General features: G+C 40.4%; 2 protein-coding genes across 3 annotated transcripts in view; one reads left to right on the plus strand and one right to left on the minus strand.

The window, feature by feature from the left end:
• ttc33 (tetratricopeptide repeat domain 33) overlaps positions 1–3,280 on the plus strand; it is an 8,348-nt gene extending 5,068 nt beyond the window's left edge. Inside the window, exon 5 of one of the 2 annotated variants that reach the window (XM_057819742.1) lies at positions 1,120–3,280. In XM_057819742.1, the coding sequence (XP_057675725.1) occupies positions 1,120–1,449 (330 nt within the window). In that variant the 3' untranslated portion in view covers positions 1,450–3,280. The remainder of the gene's footprint in view (positions 1–1,119) is intronic. The other variant, XM_057819741.1, reaches the window with a different exon arrangement.
• On the minus strand, positions 1,501–14,077 carry ptger4b (prostaglandin E receptor 4 (subtype EP4) b). Its single transcript, XM_057819734.1, has 2 exons — positions 13,192–14,077; positions 1,501–2,259 (listed from the first exon to the last, which is right to left on the minus strand). The coding sequence occupies exons 1-2, from the start codon at positions 13,999–14,001 to the stop codon at positions 1,864–1,866; spliced, it is 1,206 nt and encodes a 401-aa protein (XP_057675717.1). The 5' UTR covers positions 14,002–14,077; the 3' UTR covers positions 1,501–1,863.
• Positions 14,078–19,507: the final 5,430 nt, after the last annotated feature.

The raw sequence follows: 19,507 nt of genomic DNA on the forward strand, positions 1-19,507 counted from the left end.
TTGACTCCTCAAAAAAAGTTGGAGACTTGGGCAATTATATCATCGAGAGAAAAAAATTGTAGTTTGGCAAATAGCGAAGTCCCTCGAAAATAATCAGTGTTTTCAAAGACATTCATTCAACTCTAGTTATGCTCTAATGTAAAACTATTTTGCATATGAGTCTGAGTCACCTGACTAGAGAACATTCTTCTTCGTACATATGGTGGCTGCCACATTGACAGACTAGCATCGTACTTCGACATATTTATGTAAAATAAATGCTAACTGCACGTTTTTTTGCTTTTAACCAAGAATCAAGACGGTTTTACGTCCATATCTATAAAGAATTCAGGGATTTAAGCATTTATTCACAAGAATTTTCAACGGAAAAGCTGTTTACATATGGCGGCCGCCACATTGACTGAAAGACTAGCATCGTACTTCGACATATTTACGTAAAATAAATGCTAACTGCACTTTTTTTTTTTTTTTTTGCTTTTGACCAAGAATCAAGCCTGTTTTTTGTCAATATCTATAAAGAATTCAGGGATTTAAGCATTTATTCACAAGAATTTTCACTGGAAAAACTCTGTTTACATCAGGCGGCCGCTAGCTACATTTACTAACAGACTATCATTGTACTTCGCCATATTTACGTAAAATAAATGCTAACTGACTGTATTACGTTCATATCAATAGAGAATTCAGGGAAGAATTTTCAACGAAAAAAGCTCTTTGTGATTCCACTCGGTCAGCTTTGACGGCCTCGTCAACAATGCAGGCCCCCCATTTATCGGCCCTGCGCCCCGTGTCCCGTCATTAAATTATCAAGTCTATGATATACGTTTTTAAATTAAAAACCTGATCCTTTTTACCCGATTCCGATCCGCTGAAAAATGGCTCGTTTTCCAGTACCTATCCCTAGTTTTAATTAACCACAAAAAACGAGGGATCACTGTAATCAGTGAGGGATTAGGAAAAGAGCCACCAGGGGGCAGTGTAATTCTGGCAGACAAACAGAAAAGTGTTTTCTAACTGATTTGTGGTTATAATTCCGTTTTTTACCCCAGAGGATCAGCAATATACAAATGGTGCTGTTATTTGATCATCTTAAATATTCATCAATTATGTATTATCCAGGCACTGAGGTCCTTCCAGGTGGCCGTCCACCTATGCCCATGGGAGCGCACCCTGCGGGAGGACGACTTGGCATGGGCGCGGACGCTGCATCGGCAGAAGGCGACTGCCGGGGAGACCCTCGGAGAGCCCCCGGACAACCCGGAGCTCCACGGGGACTTTGACTTTGAGTCGGACGAAGTGCTGGAAGCGTGCGAAGCCATCGCCAGGAGCCGGGCGAGCCACAACCAGATGGGCCGCTTGATGGTGGACAGCTCGGGGAATGTCCTGGAATCGGCGGGGGAACCGGCGGATCCCTCGCCGGAAAACTTTATTCAAATGAGGAGACTCTGAAAACAGTATATAGAAGGAACCAGAGGACTCCCAACAGTGTTTTTCACAACTTTATTGAAAAATGGCACTTGACGCAGAATGGTTGATTAACTCATTGGCTGCCATTAATTGTGATATACATCCAATCAATTTGGTTTTCGAGGGGCTGGCAGCGATCGGATCAAACTACCAAATTAATCAGACGACGGGTCATTTGAGCGTTTGTAGGACATGCTCACTTAACAACTGTCAGATGGCGAAAGGTCAATCGCGACTGCCCTATTATACCGTAAAAAACGATCAACTGTTTGCACCTTCTCACTGAGAAGAAATGTTCTTCCTTCCAGTGCAGTGGAATTACACTGACACCGTAGTTTTGGTTAATGAAGAATTATAGAAAAAAACTTTACGTTTCAGTTATTGATGAGTCTTTGCTCAGATACATCTCTCCTGGACGTTCGCCGTCCCGTTCGTGAGCGACACTTGCAAAGCCGTCTTCGAGCTCTCCGCCCGCTCCCCCTCCGTGGGACACCTAGTCAGAGTTCTGCCGTCTCTCTTCGGAGACTCCGGCGAGACGCTAGATGACGACGACAGGCGGACGCCGGCGCAGCGGAAATGAGCGGCGTGACCTTGCCGGCCACGCCCCATCCTGCAGAATAGACACTTGATCCTTTCCATGAGCGTGAGGACCACCGTCTTCCGCAGAAGGATGTACACCCATGGGTCCAGGATGGGGTTGACGGAGGCCATGCGGATGGCCAACAGGTCTTTGTTGAGCCCTGTCGACTCTTCGTTTTGGTTGCTGGACAGCTGGTTCACAAAGATCCTCAGCTGGAGAGCAAAAGAGGGAAAACAAATCAGTCAAACGCATAGGAAAGAAAACAAGTGTTTTTCTCTGGTTTTGTTTTTCATGTACTGTATTATAAAATACATGAATGAACAACAGAAAAATACGGAGTTTTTTTTTTTTTTTTTAATTAACTCATTGTCATTGGCTACCATCAGTGACGCAACTACACGTCGAGCAGCGAATGCGCCGCATATTGGCGCGAACCGACAGGGGGCGCCATAACAAGGAATCCTCCTGATCACTCCAGGTCACAGTCAGCCTATAAATTGTTCATTAGGAAAGTGAATAGATTGTCGCCAACGAATTTGATTATCGATTTTTGCCGGCAGCAATGAGTAATGTGAGGCTGTGCGCACTCCAGTGATGAGAGAGAGAGAGCGTTCACTGCTCGTCTGTTCCACTCAGGTTTCAGAATCAATAATACCGTATTGGCCCGAATGTAAGACGGCCCTGATTACAAGACGACCCCCTATTTTTCAAGACTCAAGTTTGAAAAAAAGACTTTTTGAACACCGAATTAATTTTTATACAGAAAATAATTACAGTACATTTGAAACAAATGATCATAATATATATTTGAGAGAAAAAGCATGTTATTTTGCCTTATTCAAATCTTAATATCTGAACATTTATATATGTAAACTAAAGTGCAATCACATTCGTAAATAAATGGCTTCTGGTTTTTGAAATGTAAATAAACCAATCTATTGTGATAAAACAACAAAATTGCAATAACTGCTTTAACCATCAAAGTGAAGTCTAACTGTAGTCTTGAAACAAATCTGAATTAGGAAAAACATTGCAATAAAATAATGCAAACTGGTTAAACTTGAGAGTAGCTGAGAGCTGTCATGACAGAACATCGCTTCAATGATATCTGGCGCCATCTAGCGTCATGAATTGGTATAATGTCTAGACCGCAAATATAAGACGACCCACTTTTTCAGTCTTATTTCAATGCAAAAAACACGGTCTTATATACGGACCAATACGGTACTAAGAAGTGTCGTGAGTTGGATTGTCTTGTGCGTTGTTAGATAAAGTTAGCAAATGAAGCCAATCGTATTGTTTGTGTTCTTTGTTGATGAGATGTTACTACTTAGCATGGAGCGCTTAGCTAGTTAGCGACCATTCTAATCAGTGTGTCTGTTTGTATTAGAAGCATATTAGCACTTGTTAGATAGTAAAGTGTAATTTCTTTTTATACAGAAACCTCAAACATAAAGCCATTAATATACATAAAAACTTAAAATCTCTGCAAAATAACTACCAGTAAAACTGTAAATTATCAATATGAACCTGCATATATGCCTGCATAATGGCCGCCCACATCAAGAGGAGCTATTCACAAACACACGTACGCGGCGATTTAACGCCGGATTTCTGTTGAAAAAGTACGAAAGCTGACCCGTGTACATACAGAAAGGATTGCCTCAGGAGTGATTTGTTCGAGGATTCAAGGTAATTATTATATTCTTTGTACCATGCATGCATTTTGAAATGTAAAAAAAATCAATGGGAGGAATTAGCCACTACTGCATTGGCATCATAGTTCGCAATATTTACGTAAAATAAATGCTAACAGCACTTTTTTTTGTTGTTGCTTTTAACCAAGAATTGAGACTGTTTTACGTCCATATCTATAAAGAATTCGGGGATTAAAGCATTTATTCACAAGAAATTTCACCGCAAAAGCTCTGTTTACATCAGGTGGCCGCTAGAAACATTCACTAACAGACTAGCATTATACTTAGATATATTTGCGTAAAATAAATGCTGACTGCACTTTTTTTTTTTTTTTTTTGCTTTAAAAGACAAATCGATACAGTTTTACGTCCATAGCTGTAAAGAATTCGGGTATTTAAGCATTTATTCATAAGAATTTTCACCAGAAAAGCTCTGTTTACATATGGCGGACGCTAGCAAGATACACTAACAGACTAGCATTATACTTAGATATATTTACGTAAAATAAATGCTTACTGCAAGTATTTTTTTTTTTTTTTTGCGTTAAAAGAAGAATCGAGACAGTTTTACGTCCATAGCTATAAAGAATTCGGGGATTTAAGCATTTATTCATAAGAATTTTCACCCGAAAAGCACTGTTTACATATGGCGGCCGCTAGCTACAGTCACTAACGGACTAGCACTGTACTTCGACATATTTACGTAAAATAAATGCTAACTGCACTTTTTTTTTTTTTTTTTTTTTTTGGTGCTTTTAGTCGAAAATCGAGACTGTTTTACGTACATATCTATAAAGAATTCGGGATTTAAGCATTTATTCACAAGAATTTTCAATGAAGCTGCTCTGTTTACATATGGCGGCTGCCACATTGACTAACAGACTAGCATCGTACTTCGACATAATTACGTAAAATAAATGCTAATTGCTTTTTGTTGTTGTTGCTTTTAATCAAGAATCGAGACTTTTACGTCCGTACCTATAAAGAATTCAGGGATTAAAGCATTTATTCACAAGAATTTTCACCCGAAAAGCACTGTTTACATATTCGGCTGCTAGCTACAGTCACTAACGGACTAGCACTGTATTTCGACATTGTTCTGACAATTTTCAATATACGCTGGTTTAGGAATGTTTCAACGCGCACTCACCATGTGTCGATGTCAGGCGGCTGGATCAGACAAAACGCCGTGGCCGATGTTAATCCAAGGTGTCAAATTGTTAATGAGTATAGTCAAGCTAATCATGGTCATTCAGTCCAAAGTCATGTCGTGTGGTCAAATAACAAACAAAAAATGCGATCTTCGCTTCTTCAAACTTTCAGACAAACAAAACAATATACTCGCAACTCTGCGGTCATCTATAACATACACGTGCGTTTGCATGCGGTCTGTGTTGGCGTTGCGTGCTGTCACATGTGTTGCGTGCGGTTGAAAACTATATCCGCCAGCGTTCCACACCTGTGCTGAGTAAAGGCCGAGTTATACTTCCGCGTCAGACCTACGCCGTCAAGGAAGAATCGAGTTACGACCCTACGCCGTAGCCTGACGCGCACCTCTCAATTTTTCTAACCTTCGCGTCGCGTAGACGCGTTGACGTAGCGAAAACGGACTGTGATTGGTCCGCTCAGACTGTTGTTTCCGGGCGAAAACACCGCCATTGTAGAATAGAATCATTGATTTATACGCGCATAGTGGTGACGTCATCGCCCATATTGGCGGCACTCAACACAAAAACTGCTCCAACAGACATATTTACGTAAAATAAATGCTAACTGCACTTTTTTTTTTTTTTTGCTTTTAATCGAAAATCGAGACTGTTTTACGTACATAACTATAAAGAATTCGGGGATTTAACCATTTATTCACAAGAATTTTCACTGAAAAAGCTCTGTTTATATATGACGGCTGCCACATTGACTAACAGACTAGCATCGTACTTCGACATATTTACGTAAAATAAATGCTAATTGCACTTTTTTTTTTCTTTTAATCAAGAATCGAGACTGTTTTACATCCATATCTAGAAAGAATTCAGGGATTAAAGCATTTATTCAAAAGAATTTTCACTGGAAAAGCTCTGTTTACATAAGGTGGCCGATAGCTACATTCACTAACGGACTAGCATTGTATTTCTACATATTTACATGAAATAAATGCTAACTGCACGTTTTTTTTATTTGCTTTTAACCAAGAATTGAGACTGATTTACGTCCATATCTATCAAGAATTCAGGGATTTAAGCATTTATTCACAAGAATTTTGACATGCAGCCGCCCATGTTTTGCTCAGGAAACTTGTCTATATAAGCCATTTTGTACGGTTTATTGTGCGTTTCCAACTGTGGTTGAATAGTTGGGGCGAGTTGATGTGATTGTTTTTGTTGATGTGTGGACGCTAACTGATACATGCTAATCGTTTGTTTTTGCTATTTCAGCAGCTAATTGTAAACGCAAATTTGAATTGCTGTTATTGAAGATGAGACAGATTTCATTTCATTTTATTTCAGTTTCATTCTCACTTCTGCATTTTTGCTCTACGTTTATTTTGCTTTTGTTTTCCCTTTTTTTTTTCTTCTTGAAAATGGAATGTAATTGCATGTATTCGCACACTTTGTATATGGAAAAAGTCAGAAGCAAACAAAGTTCAACTGGAGCGAAGACAAGGCAGCCAGCCAAGCAAAACAAGGTCCTTTTCAAACAGTCATTCGTCACGACGTTGACCTTTCACCCCCGTCCTTTCCTCCAGTCTTTTTTCCAATCATTATTATTTTTTTGTTTAACACAAACAATATCATAAAAAGGCTCTGTGGCCTTCGACAAAAAACTCTCAAGTCACAATCTGTTAATGATGAATTAATTGATGACCAAATTATAGGACAACTCTTTTGACACTCAAAGAATCAGATACACTGTAATTTTTGGACTATAAAACGCTAATTTTCACCCTCATTTTGAATCCTGCAACTTTTCGTCCAGTACGGCTTATTTTTAAAAATTTATTTATGTTACGAGGTAACACTTTGACAGCGGTGTATAAGACTGCCATAAGACCATCATAATTATGACATGACACTATCATGGCCATGAATGAATGTTTATGACAGTTGACAGATGTCATTAAGTGTCATCCAGCAAATTATGTCACTAACTCCATTTATGTTCAGCTTGGATCTTTTACATTTATTCAAAAGTGAGATAATTTGCTGAATGGCATAAAATGACATCAGTCATAAGCATTCATTAGTGCTCATGCATAGACTTCATAATTATGAGTTAGCATTTATTTTACATAAATATGTTGAAGTACGATGCTAGTCTGATAGTCAAAGTGCAGCAACATTAAAACAAAGAGCTTTATATGTTGTAAAGTCTTGTGAATAAATGCTTGAATAGCCGAATTCTTTATAGATATGAATGTAAAACAGTCTCGATTCTTTGTTCAAGAGCAAATAACCGGGCAGTTAGCATTTATTTTACGTAAATATGTTGAAGAATGATGCTAGTCTGTTAGACAATGTGGTGGCAGCCTTACAACAAAGCTTTTTACGTTGAAAATTGTTTTGCAAAAATGAAAAATATAATAATTACCTTGAATCCTCGAACAAAGCATTTCATACTTTTTCAACCTAAATCTGGCATTAGATCGCTGCATGCGTGTGTATAAAGAACAACTCTGCTTGTTGCTGGATTTGGGCAGCCCCCTACTTGAAGGCGTGGCGCAGTGTGTGACTGATGAGACCCGTCAATAACTATGAAGTCTATGGCTCATGGCAGTGTCATGTCATAAGTATGATGCTCTTATGACAGTCTTATGGTGCCACTGTCATAAAGTGTTACCAAATATGAAATTTATGAAACAACGAACAGTAACTGCAAATTTAATTAGCACAGAACATGAATTATAATTGTTATTTACATTTGTAGCGCTGCAATACATGCCAAGAGGCATGTTGGACAACAACAGTATTGACAGCAGGTGGCATCAGAGGTTGACTGTCTCCCCCAAGGGAGCAGTGATGGCCAAATGAAGCTTCTTGAAGCAATGAAGCTTTGCAGCCAATTAGTTCAACGGTTAATGGTGGTTCATTTGGTCTTATGATAGTCTTATGATGCCGCTGTCAATTAAGTGTTACTGGTTACGCCTTATAGTAAAAAAATTACGGTAGTTGACCTAAAAATTGTCCAATCCCCTTTTTTGAGCTTTCCAATAGTAAATATTCCCTTATATGATTTATTTTTAATTATTAAAAAGGGGGTGAAGCAGTTAATATTCACATTTTTATTTTTTTAATTCATTTTTAAAATAATTTTGAATTAAAAAAATGATTCACTTTTGTCATTTTATTTTATTATTATTTTTTTTTAAAACTGTAAATGTTCCCTGATTTATGTAGTCCTCCATGAAAACAGGCAATTTTTGCAATTAAAACAATATTTGTTAACATTACCGTGAGTTTCGGACTATGTGGCGCACCTGACTTTAAGCTGCGACTCATCAAATTTGACACGAAAATGGCATTTGATAACCTGCATAGCCCCCCCGGTGGCCGAAAAATGGCATTTGATGTAATTGACTTTCCTCGACAGAGTATATGAATTCTAAATTAAGACTTTTTCGATAAAATGTTGTCGATAAAAGTTGTAAACCAATAAAACAAACAAGAAAAATGAATGAAATGAACAAAAAAAATATTCATTGCATTTGTTCATAGATGAGCTGCATAGCCCCTCCTAGTGGCCGAAAAATGTCATTGCATGTAATTGACTTTACAGAGTATATGAATTTAAAATTAAGACTTTGCCGGTAAAATGTTGTTGATAACAGTTATAAAGCAATGAAACAAACAACAAAAATGAATGAACAAAAAAATTACTTTTTATAATTGGTCAAAATAATTTTTCCTACAGATCACGTGACTAGCACCTTAGAGACGGTCATTTGCTTTACTTAGCCAAAACTAGCTGAGGACAGAACATGGATAATGGTGTATTTTTTTCAAACCTAAGCTTTCAAAAGCGAGAACAACTACTGAGTGAGAAACAAGGATTGAAGATGTGGACCATGAAACGCTAGAGAGCACCACCAAAATGGTGAGCGGAGTTTCATTTTCAGGAAGCGTCTTGTTAAAGTTATTGCTGCCAAAGGGGGGGGGGGGGGGCACAAAATATTAAATGTGATGGTTCACTTACTTATTTTTCCCCCTTCGTTCATTGTTTGCATACTATCCTCATTAAAATATGAAAACCTACAAATGTTTGGGTGGTTTTATTTAAAGCAGACACTGTTTTTTCATCTGTGTGATTTTGACAAAGATCACATTTGACGGTGATTTCATGCCGAAATGTGAGAATTTCCTAAAGGTTCAGACACTGCATTCCCGGGTCATGAACTGTATTATGGGATATTTAAAAAAGGGGTCCGGCCGACTTTTTTTTTTCATATATAAAGAAAACATCAAAGGCATGCAAATTTGGACAAAATAAGCCCAGGTGTTAAAATGTTAATATCTTGACTCACATTTTGAAGGCCCTGTGAGAATTGTACATGATTGCTTCACTTCTCGACATAACCACATCCTCATTTATAGGACTTATGTGCACTTGTGCAACTATGTTATCTCAGTTTTTTTTTTGTTTGGCCTACTTCCCATCTTTAAACCCCACGCTGGCCAAAAGTATTGGCACCCCTGTCAGATAATGGTCAATTTCTCCCAGAAAATGATTGCAATTACAAATGCTTTGGTAGTAAATTAGTAATATGCTCATTTATTTTGCTTGCAATGAAAAAAACACAAAAGAGGATGAAAAAAAATTAAATCATAATCATTTTACACAAAACTCCAAAAATGGGCCAGACAAAAGTATTGGCACCCTCAGCCTAATACTTGGTAGCACAACCTTTAGATAAAATAACTGCGAACAACTGCTTCCGGTATCCATTAATGAGTTTCTTACAATGCTCTGCTGGAATTTTAGACCATTCTTCTTTGGCCAGCAGCTCCAGGTCTCTGAGATTTGAAGGGTGCAATTTTCAGATCTCTCCACGAGTGGTCTATGGAATTCAGGTCTGGCCACTTTAGAAGTCTCCAGTGCTTTCTCTCAAACCATTTTCTAGTGCCTTTTGATGCTTTTTGAAGTGTATTTTGGGTCATTGTCCTGCTGGAAGACCCATAACCTCTGAGGGAAACCCAGCTTTCTTACACTGGGCCCTACATTATGCAGCAAAATTTGTTGGAAGTCTTCAGACTTCATAATGCCATGCACACGGTCAAGTAGTCCAGTGCCAGAGGCAGCAAAGCAACCCCAAAACATCAAGCAACCTCCGCCATGTTTGACTGTGGGGAACGTCTTTTCTTTGAAGGCCTTGTTTTTTTCCCTGTAAACTCCATGTTGATGCTTTTTCCCAAAAATCTCTGTCTCATTTGACTAGAGAACAATCTTCCAAAATGTTTTTGGCTTCCTCAGGTAAGTTTTGGAAAAATCCAGCCTGGCTTTTTTATGTCTCTGGGTCAGAAGAAGGGTCTTCCTGGGTATCCCACTTTTTATTCAGACGCCGATGGATAGTACGGGTTGACTCTGTTGTACCCTTGGAGTGCAGGACAGCTTGAACTTGTTTGGATGTTAGTTGAGGTTCTTTATCCACCATCCACGCAATATTTCGTTGAAATCTCTCATTAATTTTTCTTTTCCGTCCATATCTAGGGAGGTTAGCCACAGTGCCATGGGCTTTACACTTATTGATGACACTGCGCGCGGTAGACACAGGAACATTCAGGTCTTTGGAGATGAACTTGCAGCCTTGAAATTGCCCATGCTTCCTCACAATTTTGATTCTCAAGTCCTCAGACAGTTCTTTGGTCTTCTTTCTTTTCTCCATGCTCAATGTGGTACACACAAGAACACGGGACAGAGGTTGAGTCAACTTTAATCCATTTCAACTGGCTGCAAGTGTGATTTAGTTATTGCCACAACCTGTTATGTGCCACAGATAGGTAACAGATGCTGTTAATTACACAAATTAGAGAAGCATCACATGATTTTTCAAAGGGTGCCAGTACTTTTGTCCGGCCCATTTTTGGAGTTTTGTGTAAAATGATCATGATTTTTTTTTTCTATTCTCTTTTGTGTTTTTTCATTGCAAGCGAAACTAATGAAGATATTACTACCAAAGCATTTGTAATTGCAATCATTTTCTGGGAGAAATTAAGTATTATCTGACAGAATTGCAGGGGTGCCAATACTTTTGGCCAGCAGTGTATGTACTGTACTTGTTTTCAATTTGCAAGAAAAGTTTGATGTTGATTAATTTGGGTCTTGTTTTCGAAACATGCCATTTGAAAAAGTGGTGGGTAAACCTTTTTTAATTTCAACTCTGCAGCTTTCTGTCGCCTTTTATGTTAATAGATTTTTTTGACGTGTTAGCTAAAATAAATACGTTTGTGAAACACATTTCTGTTTCGAAGTATGCTCAAATTACTGTATGGTCAATGTACAAACAGTTGATTTTTCGAGCAACCCTGGCTCACAAACAGTGAGTTACAGTCATCCCTCGCTTCTTCGCGCTTCAAACTTCGCGCCCTCAGTCCATTGCGGATTTTTTTTTTTTCATTTAAAAATAAATAAATAAATAGAGATGAGCTGTCCCGACCCGTTAAAGCTAACCGAGTGGAAAAAGAGCTTTTTACGTTTTAAATTCTTGTGAATAATTGCTTAAATCCCTGAATCCTTTATAGATATGGACGTAAAACAGTCTCGATTCTTGGTTAAAAGCCCCCCCCCCCCAAAAAAAAGGGCAATTAGCATTTATTTTACGTATATATGTCAAATGTGCTGCTAGTCTTTAAGCCACTGTAGCGCTGCCTTATCACCACAAAGAGCGTTTTCTGTTGAAAATTCTTGTGAATAAATGCTTAAATTCCTAAATTCTTTATAGATATGGATGTAAAACAGTCTCGATTCTTAGTTAAAAGCAAAAACAAATGTGCAGTTACAAATGTACTTTACGTATATATGTCAAAGAATGATGCCAATGCCGTAGCGGTTCTCCCATTGATTTTTTCAAAACGTTTCAAAATGCATGCATGGTAAGAACAATAATATAATTATCTTGAATCCTCCTGAGACAATCCTTCCTGTTTGTATGCGGTGCAGCTTTCATACCTTTTCAACCTGAATTCGGCGTTAGATCGCTGCGTGTGTGTTTGAGAATAACTGCTCTAGATTTTTTTTTTTTTTTATTATACTTTGGGTTAAAAAGAAGTGAAAAACATGTCTTATATGTATTTATTAGAGATGTCCCAATAGATCGGCGGGTCCAATCACGTCATTTTCAAAGTATCGGAACCGGCGAAATAATATCGGCCATGCCTTTTTTTAATATATATATATTTTTTAATTAAATCGTTTTTTAATTGTATTTAACGTTACAGACTTAATATGTTACTCTTATCCAGAGTCTTTAGTTTAGGCTTAAGGTAGGGTTATCAAATTTATCCCAATAACGGCGGTAATTAATTTTTTAAAAATGTATCACGTTAAAATATTTAACGTAATTAATGCATGCGCTGCACGACCCACTCAGTCACGCTCCATCTGTAATGGTGCCGTTTTGCCCATATAGAGAGATAAAAGGCAGCGTAAAATGAGTAGAGTGAATTTTGGCAGCCTTTGGAGCCTTATTCTAATTGGCTAAAGTCTTACAATCCCTCTTCTTTCGATTAGAAATATCATGGGAAGCAATGTGAGGAAGCAAGGTAGCAACTGATCTTTTTCTTAACACCTTATGTTATTTCCCAACGCAGAAAAGATATATCAATTGGTAGCACTACGCACAGTCATGGTTCCACTTCCCATCATGCCTTTGGGCATGGCCTTCAGTATCATTTACTGAAAGCTCAACAAATACACTAGATGGCAATATTTAGTCACAATATACAAAGTCACAAGTCTTTCTATCCATGGATCCTTCTCACAGAAAGAACGTTAATAATGTAAATGCCATCTTGAGGATTTATTGTCATAATAAACAAATACAGTACTTATGTACTGGATGTTGAATGTATATATTTGTCCGAGTTTTATTCATTTTTTTCTTAATGAATTGCCAAAATGTATATGATCGGGAAAAATTATCGGGAATGATTGGAATTGAATCGGGAGCAAAAAAAAAGCAACCGGATCGGGAAATATCGGGATCGGCAGATACTCAAACTAAAACGATCGGGATCGGGAGCAAAAAAAAATGATCGGAGCAACCCTAGTATTTATTTCCAATGCTAAATCTGAATGAATACACACAAAAAATAGTTTAAAGAACATTTTTTGGGGGGAGTGAGAGCGCTACTTCACGGTGTTTCACTTATCGCGGCGGGTTCTGGTCCACCTTAACCGCGAAAAACGAGGGATCACTGCACTATACCGCACGCGTCAAAGGGCAAAGTGACTGACCACCAAGGGAATGGAGCAGACGAGCACCACGGCGGAGGTGGCGATGAGCAGGATGACCATTTGGATCTCGGCTCCGGCCAGCCGTCCCAAGCTGGACCGGCGGCGGCGCAGCGGCGCGTCGTCGTTGAGGTCCCGGCGCCTCCGGTCGGCCCCCAGCGACGTGCGTCGGATGAAACGGCGATGCATGAGGATGAGCGCGCCGCACACCATGACGTTGCACACCACGGTGGCCAGCACCACGGCGGCGTTGACGCCGGCGTATGCCAAGTTGAAAGCAGCCACCGAAGTGCGGTTGCCGCCGCCGTGCCAGTCGATGAAACACCAGCTGCCCGGCCGCTGGAGCTTCACTTCGCCGAGACCCATGCCGGGCAGCGCGCACAGCCCGGCGTTGCTGACGTAGATGGCGAGCAACGCCAGCGCCGCCAGCCGCTGGTTGACGTACTCCTTGTAGAAGTAGGCGTGGTTGATGGCCAGGTAGCGCTCCACGGACATGGCGCACAGGATACAAAGTTGCGCCAGGAAGAAGAAGAGCAGGACGAAGCCCGAGTACTGGCAAAGCGGATCGGCGCCGGGCCAGCCCCCGCGCGTGTAGGTGGCGATGGTGACCGGGCTTGCCAGGAGCGTGCCCAGCAGGTCGGTGACTGCCAGGCCGCACACCAGAGTGTAGAAGGTGGTCTCCTTTTGCTCCTTGCGCGAGATGCGCAGCACCACGATGGCCGTCACGTTCCCCACCACCCCGAAGATGAACATGACCACCGGGATGGTGGCCGGCTGTAGGGTCCCGGGTGCCGGCCGAGTTTGGTTGGGCATCCTCAAAAGTCACATCCCAGCAGACTTTTGAGGGGAGAACCGCTCACTCTGCTCGTACATTTGTGACGCCCGCTGACTGTTGTTGAGTTGTTCCCTTCCCTCAGCTCCTCCTCCTCCTAGAATGAAGCAACAACTCCTTTTTTGTTGGAGGCTGCACTTTCTACTTCTGCTTTTGTTCATTTGAAAGGAAAATGTCCACACGTGTGATGAAATTTGTTATTTCAGCGACAGATTTGTCTAAAAAGGGCCATTTCAAGACAAGATGATTCAGCCACGGTGCTTGAGACTTTTTTGGGGGGTTGGTCATACTCACACATAGACTTCATAATGATATTGACGGGACCCCGAGCCGATTAATAGGTGGGCTGCATTGTTGGCGTGGCCGTCAAAGCTGACCGAGTGGAATCACAGACAAAGAGCTTTTTTCGTTGAAAATTCTTGTGAATAAATGCTTAAATTCCTGAATTCTTTATAGATATGGATGTAAAACAGTCTCAATTCTTGGTTAAAAGCAAAAAACAAACAAACATGCAGTTAGCATTTATTTTACATAAATATTGCGAAGTATGATGCTCATCTGTTAGTGAGTGTCCCTAGCGGCCGCCTAATGTAAACAGAGATTTTCCAGTGAAAATTCTTGAGAATAAATACTTAAACTGTCACGTTCTGCTACTGATCAGATTTTGTGTTGTTGCAGAGCCAGCTGTGGGGGTGTTCCCGACGTCGCACCTGCAGCTAATCACTGCTCATCCACAATAGTATAAAGACGCAGGCGATCCACTGGAAGGACGCCGAGATATCTTCCTTGCTGGTCGCCATTCGACATCCTTGTATTAGAGTAGCTTGTTACCCCGGCCGTGGGTTTTGGTCACCTGTTGTTTTAGTTTTGTATGCCTCTACCTTGTGCAGGTACGTGAGTGTATTTTAGTTGTTTTATTGGCTCTTTGCCTACCACCTTGGTTTACCCTCGCGTTTGTATATTGATCCCCGTCAACCTCCTGTCATGGACCCGTTTTGTTATTTCCCCTTTTTGCCGCGATCGCGTGTGTTTTTGTTTTGTATTTAATAAACCCTTGTACGCTCCCCTCAGTCATTTTTTTGTCTGTTGTGAGTCATACTTTGTTTCCGCGTTCACAGACCCTGACATAAATCCCGGAATTCTTTATAGATATGGATGTAAAACAGTCTTGATTCATGGTTAATAGCAAAAAAAACGTGCAGTTAAGATTTATTTTACGTAAATATGCCGCAGTACGATGCTAGTCTGTCAGTCAATGTGGCGGCCGCCATATGTAAACAGAGCTTTTTTCGTTGAGAATTCTTGTGAATAAAAGCTTAAATCCCTGAATTCTTTATAGATACGGATGTAAAAATGTAAAAAAAAAAATGTTTTAATAAAATTTGTTAAATTTTCAATCCAAAAATAAACTAGTAGCTCACCATTGTTGATGTCAATAATTACACACTGCACATGGTGCTGAAACCCATAAAATCAGTCACACCCAAGCACCAGCAGGGGGCGACAAAACACCAAAAAACACAAGTAACAAGTGGACATGACACTGCTGTCATTTTAATCTGTTTGAGCGGGGCATGTGCGTAAATTGCATCATATATATTTTAACGTGATTAATTAAAAAAATTAATTACCGCCAGTTAACGCGATAATTTTGACAGCCCTAGTAAAAAACTCTCTTCATACACATTAGCTGCACATGTTGGCTGCACAACAACTCCAGCCGCTCTCGTATGACTGTTTACGTCTTCGCCGTGTAGTAAAGCATTATTTTGCCATATTCGTGTTGACCATTTGGCAGCTACACGCTCCTCCGACGTCGGCTGGTTTGTTCAGAGGTCATTGTCCAGCTGCTTCCCCGGTGAGCTCTCCTGTCCGTAGAAGCAGGGGAACGAGCTGTAAATTGCATCGGCGAAGACAATCGACAACCCAGTCGTCATGTGAAGTGATCCGGGCTAGTTATGTGTGATTTTCTGCTTCGAAGACTTTAAAACAGCGGTCTCAAACCGACTCCACAAAGGGCCGCAGTGGGTCCTGGTTTTTGTTCCAACAGATCCAGCACAAACAGTTCAACCAATGAGGTTTCTACTAACATAAGCAGCACCTGATTGCAATCAACTGATTACACTTGTAAGAAACCAGATTGGTGAAAAGGTATTTGTCTCGTTTGGTTGGAATGAAATCCAGTACCCCCTGCGGCCCTTTGAGGACCGGTTTGAGACCACTGCTTTAAAACATCACTCGGTTCGGGTGATCATGTCAGCTAGCTGTCACAGGTCTTGGTTTGTTTACATTCTCCGATGCAGGGAAAGGGAAATGACATAAGCCCGATTTAGGTGGCATAAAATATCGTTCGGGAGGTGCGACAGTAAAGGTGAAGTCGACAGTTTTGACCATTATGGAGTAATTTTGCCATTTCGTCCTGAATAAATGCATTTTCATTATTTCATATTCCATTTAGCACAATACTTATTTGTCATGACCATGCCATTTATTTAGCTATTGGGGAAAAATACTTGGATAAAAAGAATATCCTGTAAAAATATTGGAGCAGAGAGACTGAATCAATGACATTTTGCGGCTCTCTTCGTCGCGTTTTCCTCGTTCTGAATAATTCCCCCTCACTGGGCCGCATACTAAATCAGATGAAATCGTTACTCCGCTGATGTCATCCACCTGTTGGGGACGCTAGAGCCGTATAATGGTAGGCGTGGCTAACCGGCAGATTAAAAGACTAATTTCTCGTCATCTGCGCTTTGCTAAATTGTTGTATACAGTCGAATCGTCTCAAAATATGATTCTAATTCACATAATTATGCTATTTAAGACTTTTTTTCTCCTGTCGTACGCACTTTAAAATACAGCAGTTTATCTTCAATTCAATTCAATTTTATTTGTATAGCCCTGGATCACAACAACGTTGTCTCAAAGGGCTTTGCAAAGGCAATATGATACACAATCAGAAACAGCAAATGAAGCAACAAAGATGAATAAATAAATTCAAGTCCTGGGTTTCCCCCATCCTTAGACCCTTCATGTCGGCAAATAAAAACTCCAAAAACTCCAGAGTCTTTAGGAGAAAATGAGAAACCTTGGGGAGTACCACAGTCAGGAGAGATCCACTCCCAGGACGGATAGACAGGAAGCCCCAGGACTGCTAATGGGAATTAGCAGGCGAAGTTACAGTACGTAAAGATGCAGTGGAGTAAAGGAACAAGAAGAGGTCCATCTAGCCAGATGAGACGGGGATAGCAACGAGGACGTCCATCCAGCCAGGGGTTCGGACAGTCAGGAGGCTGCAGCTGAAAAATAGCCCCTCCCCAGAGGGGAGGGGGGAAAGGGGACACCGGGTGACTAGTGATGAAGAGACTAGACAACTAGATATTAACATTGGAAAATAGAAATAAAGTAAGATAAGTGGTAGGTAGAGTGAGAAAAAGGAGATAGAACTCAGTGGCTGTACTTCCCCAAGCTTTATAGCTTCTAGTGCAGCTTAGACTAAACTTTGAGTCTACTCTGACTTCAACTAGCCTGACCATAAGCTTTGTTGAACAGGAACGTTTTTAATCTAATCTTAAATGTGCAGACTGTCTCGGCTTCTTTAATATTAGCTGGAAGCTGGTTCCATAAAACAGGGGCTTGGTGGCTAAAGGTTCTAGATCCGACAGTACTTTTAGAGACCCTGGGAACTACCAGTAGACCTGCATTCTGAGAGCGGAGTGTTCTGTTGGGGCGGTATGGAACCAGAGCATCGGTGAGATAAGATGGCCCCAACCCATTAATGGTCTTAAATGTAAGAAGGAGGATTTTAAATTTAATTCTAAACTCGACTGGAAGCCAGTGAAGGGCCCGGAGCACAGGGGTGATATGCTCTCTTCTATTGGTTCCTGTTAAAAGTCTTGCTGCTGCGTTTTGGACAAGCTGAAGACCTTTTAGAGAACTTTTAGGACAAGCTGCAAGTAGGGAGTTACAGTAATCCAATCTCGATGTAACGAACGCATGAATTCATTTTTCTGCATCGCTTTTAGATAAAATATTTCTAATTTTGGCTATGTTGCGCAGGTGAAAGACGGCCGTTCTGCAGGTTTGTTTAATGTGAGCTTTAAACGATAAGTCGGGGTCGAATAAAACTCCTAGGTTTTTAACTGTGGTGCTGGAGGCTACACTTACATTGTCCAGAGTGACTATCTAGGCAGCTAAAGAGTCTCTCACACTTTTTGGGCCAATTATAAGGACTTCTGTCTTTTCAGGGTTAAGTAGAAGATAGTTAAAGTTAAAGAGGGGTGCAAGAGTAGAAACTGCTTTTTCAGCCTTGTGTGTGTTTTCTTCCATATATAGGCCTACTGTATGTTGTAAATTGTATTCTAAATTAATTTTATTGCCGAAACCATGTATCGGGGTCATTAACATGTTTTTATCCCCTCTTCCACAAAAGTGAACTCCACCTATAGTCAGTGGTGACCATTATGTCAGGGAGTTCCGGCAAGAAATTCTAGCCCTTTTCCCCCCTGGATTCGTGGAAGGCTATTGTTGCACCGAGTTTGTGGTCAGCGTACATCATCGTCACGAAGTAATTATTTGTCAACGAAATATTTTCGTTATCGTTAATGCAAACAACACTGGTGGCAGTTGAGCGTTCTGACTACTGAGCCAACAGTTTAGTCTAGATTCAATGGCTAGCTGAAAGTTTATCACCTTGAATTTTAACTTTATATTCCCAAAGTACGTGTGGACAAGGCTTGAGTCAGGTTCCTTCACATCGGTTGGTGCGCTGTGAGCCTCATTCAAATAAAAGCTACCAGAATGCGCTGGCAGCAAAACCAGATGCCTAAACACCCCAGGGTGCAAGCGTGTGCTACTTCGGGGACTCGTCGACCTCAATATTTGAGGTTAGTTTCATCTGCGGTTATATTGACGCATATCGCCTATGCGCAACTGCAAAAGAAAAGTTGCACGGTCTCCCTGACCAGCCTGGGAACGCCAAAAATCTCCAGTTATGCTTTGTGAAATCGTGTCATGTGACAGAAAGCCTTCTCCGGGGAACCAATCAAAATACCCCGATTAAAATTTACTGCCTCCCGAGGCGCACTTGCACCTTTGTCCCACGTAATGGCTTTCCCTATTCCCTGAGAAAGTTGTTTATTTGCAAACACGTGTTCCCTTTTCGCTATCTCGGAAGTCGATTTCTTATTTATTTATTCATTTATACTTTTTGCCAAGCTGAGATCAATTTTAATGAGGTCAAACAAGGCATTAATTACTAATACAGACCTAAAAAAATTGTCTCCAAAATTATTGACTAATAACTCGTTTTTCCACTCAGTCTTTGATGTATAATTAAAGCTACAGTGGGGCAAATAAGTATTTAGTCAACCACAAATTGTGCAAGTTCTCCCACTTGAAAATATTAGAGAGGCCTGCAATTGTCAACATGGGCAAACCTCAACCATGGGAGACAGAATGTGGAAAAAAAAAACTGAAAATCACATT

The sequence above is a fragment of the Corythoichthys intestinalis genome, chromosome 17 (assembly GCF_030265065.1).
Source record: "Corythoichthys intestinalis isolate RoL2023-P3 chromosome 17, ASM3026506v1, whole genome shotgun sequence".
Classification (NCBI taxonomy): domain Eukaryota; kingdom Metazoa; phylum Chordata; class Actinopteri; order Syngnathiformes; family Syngnathidae; genus Corythoichthys; species Corythoichthys intestinalis.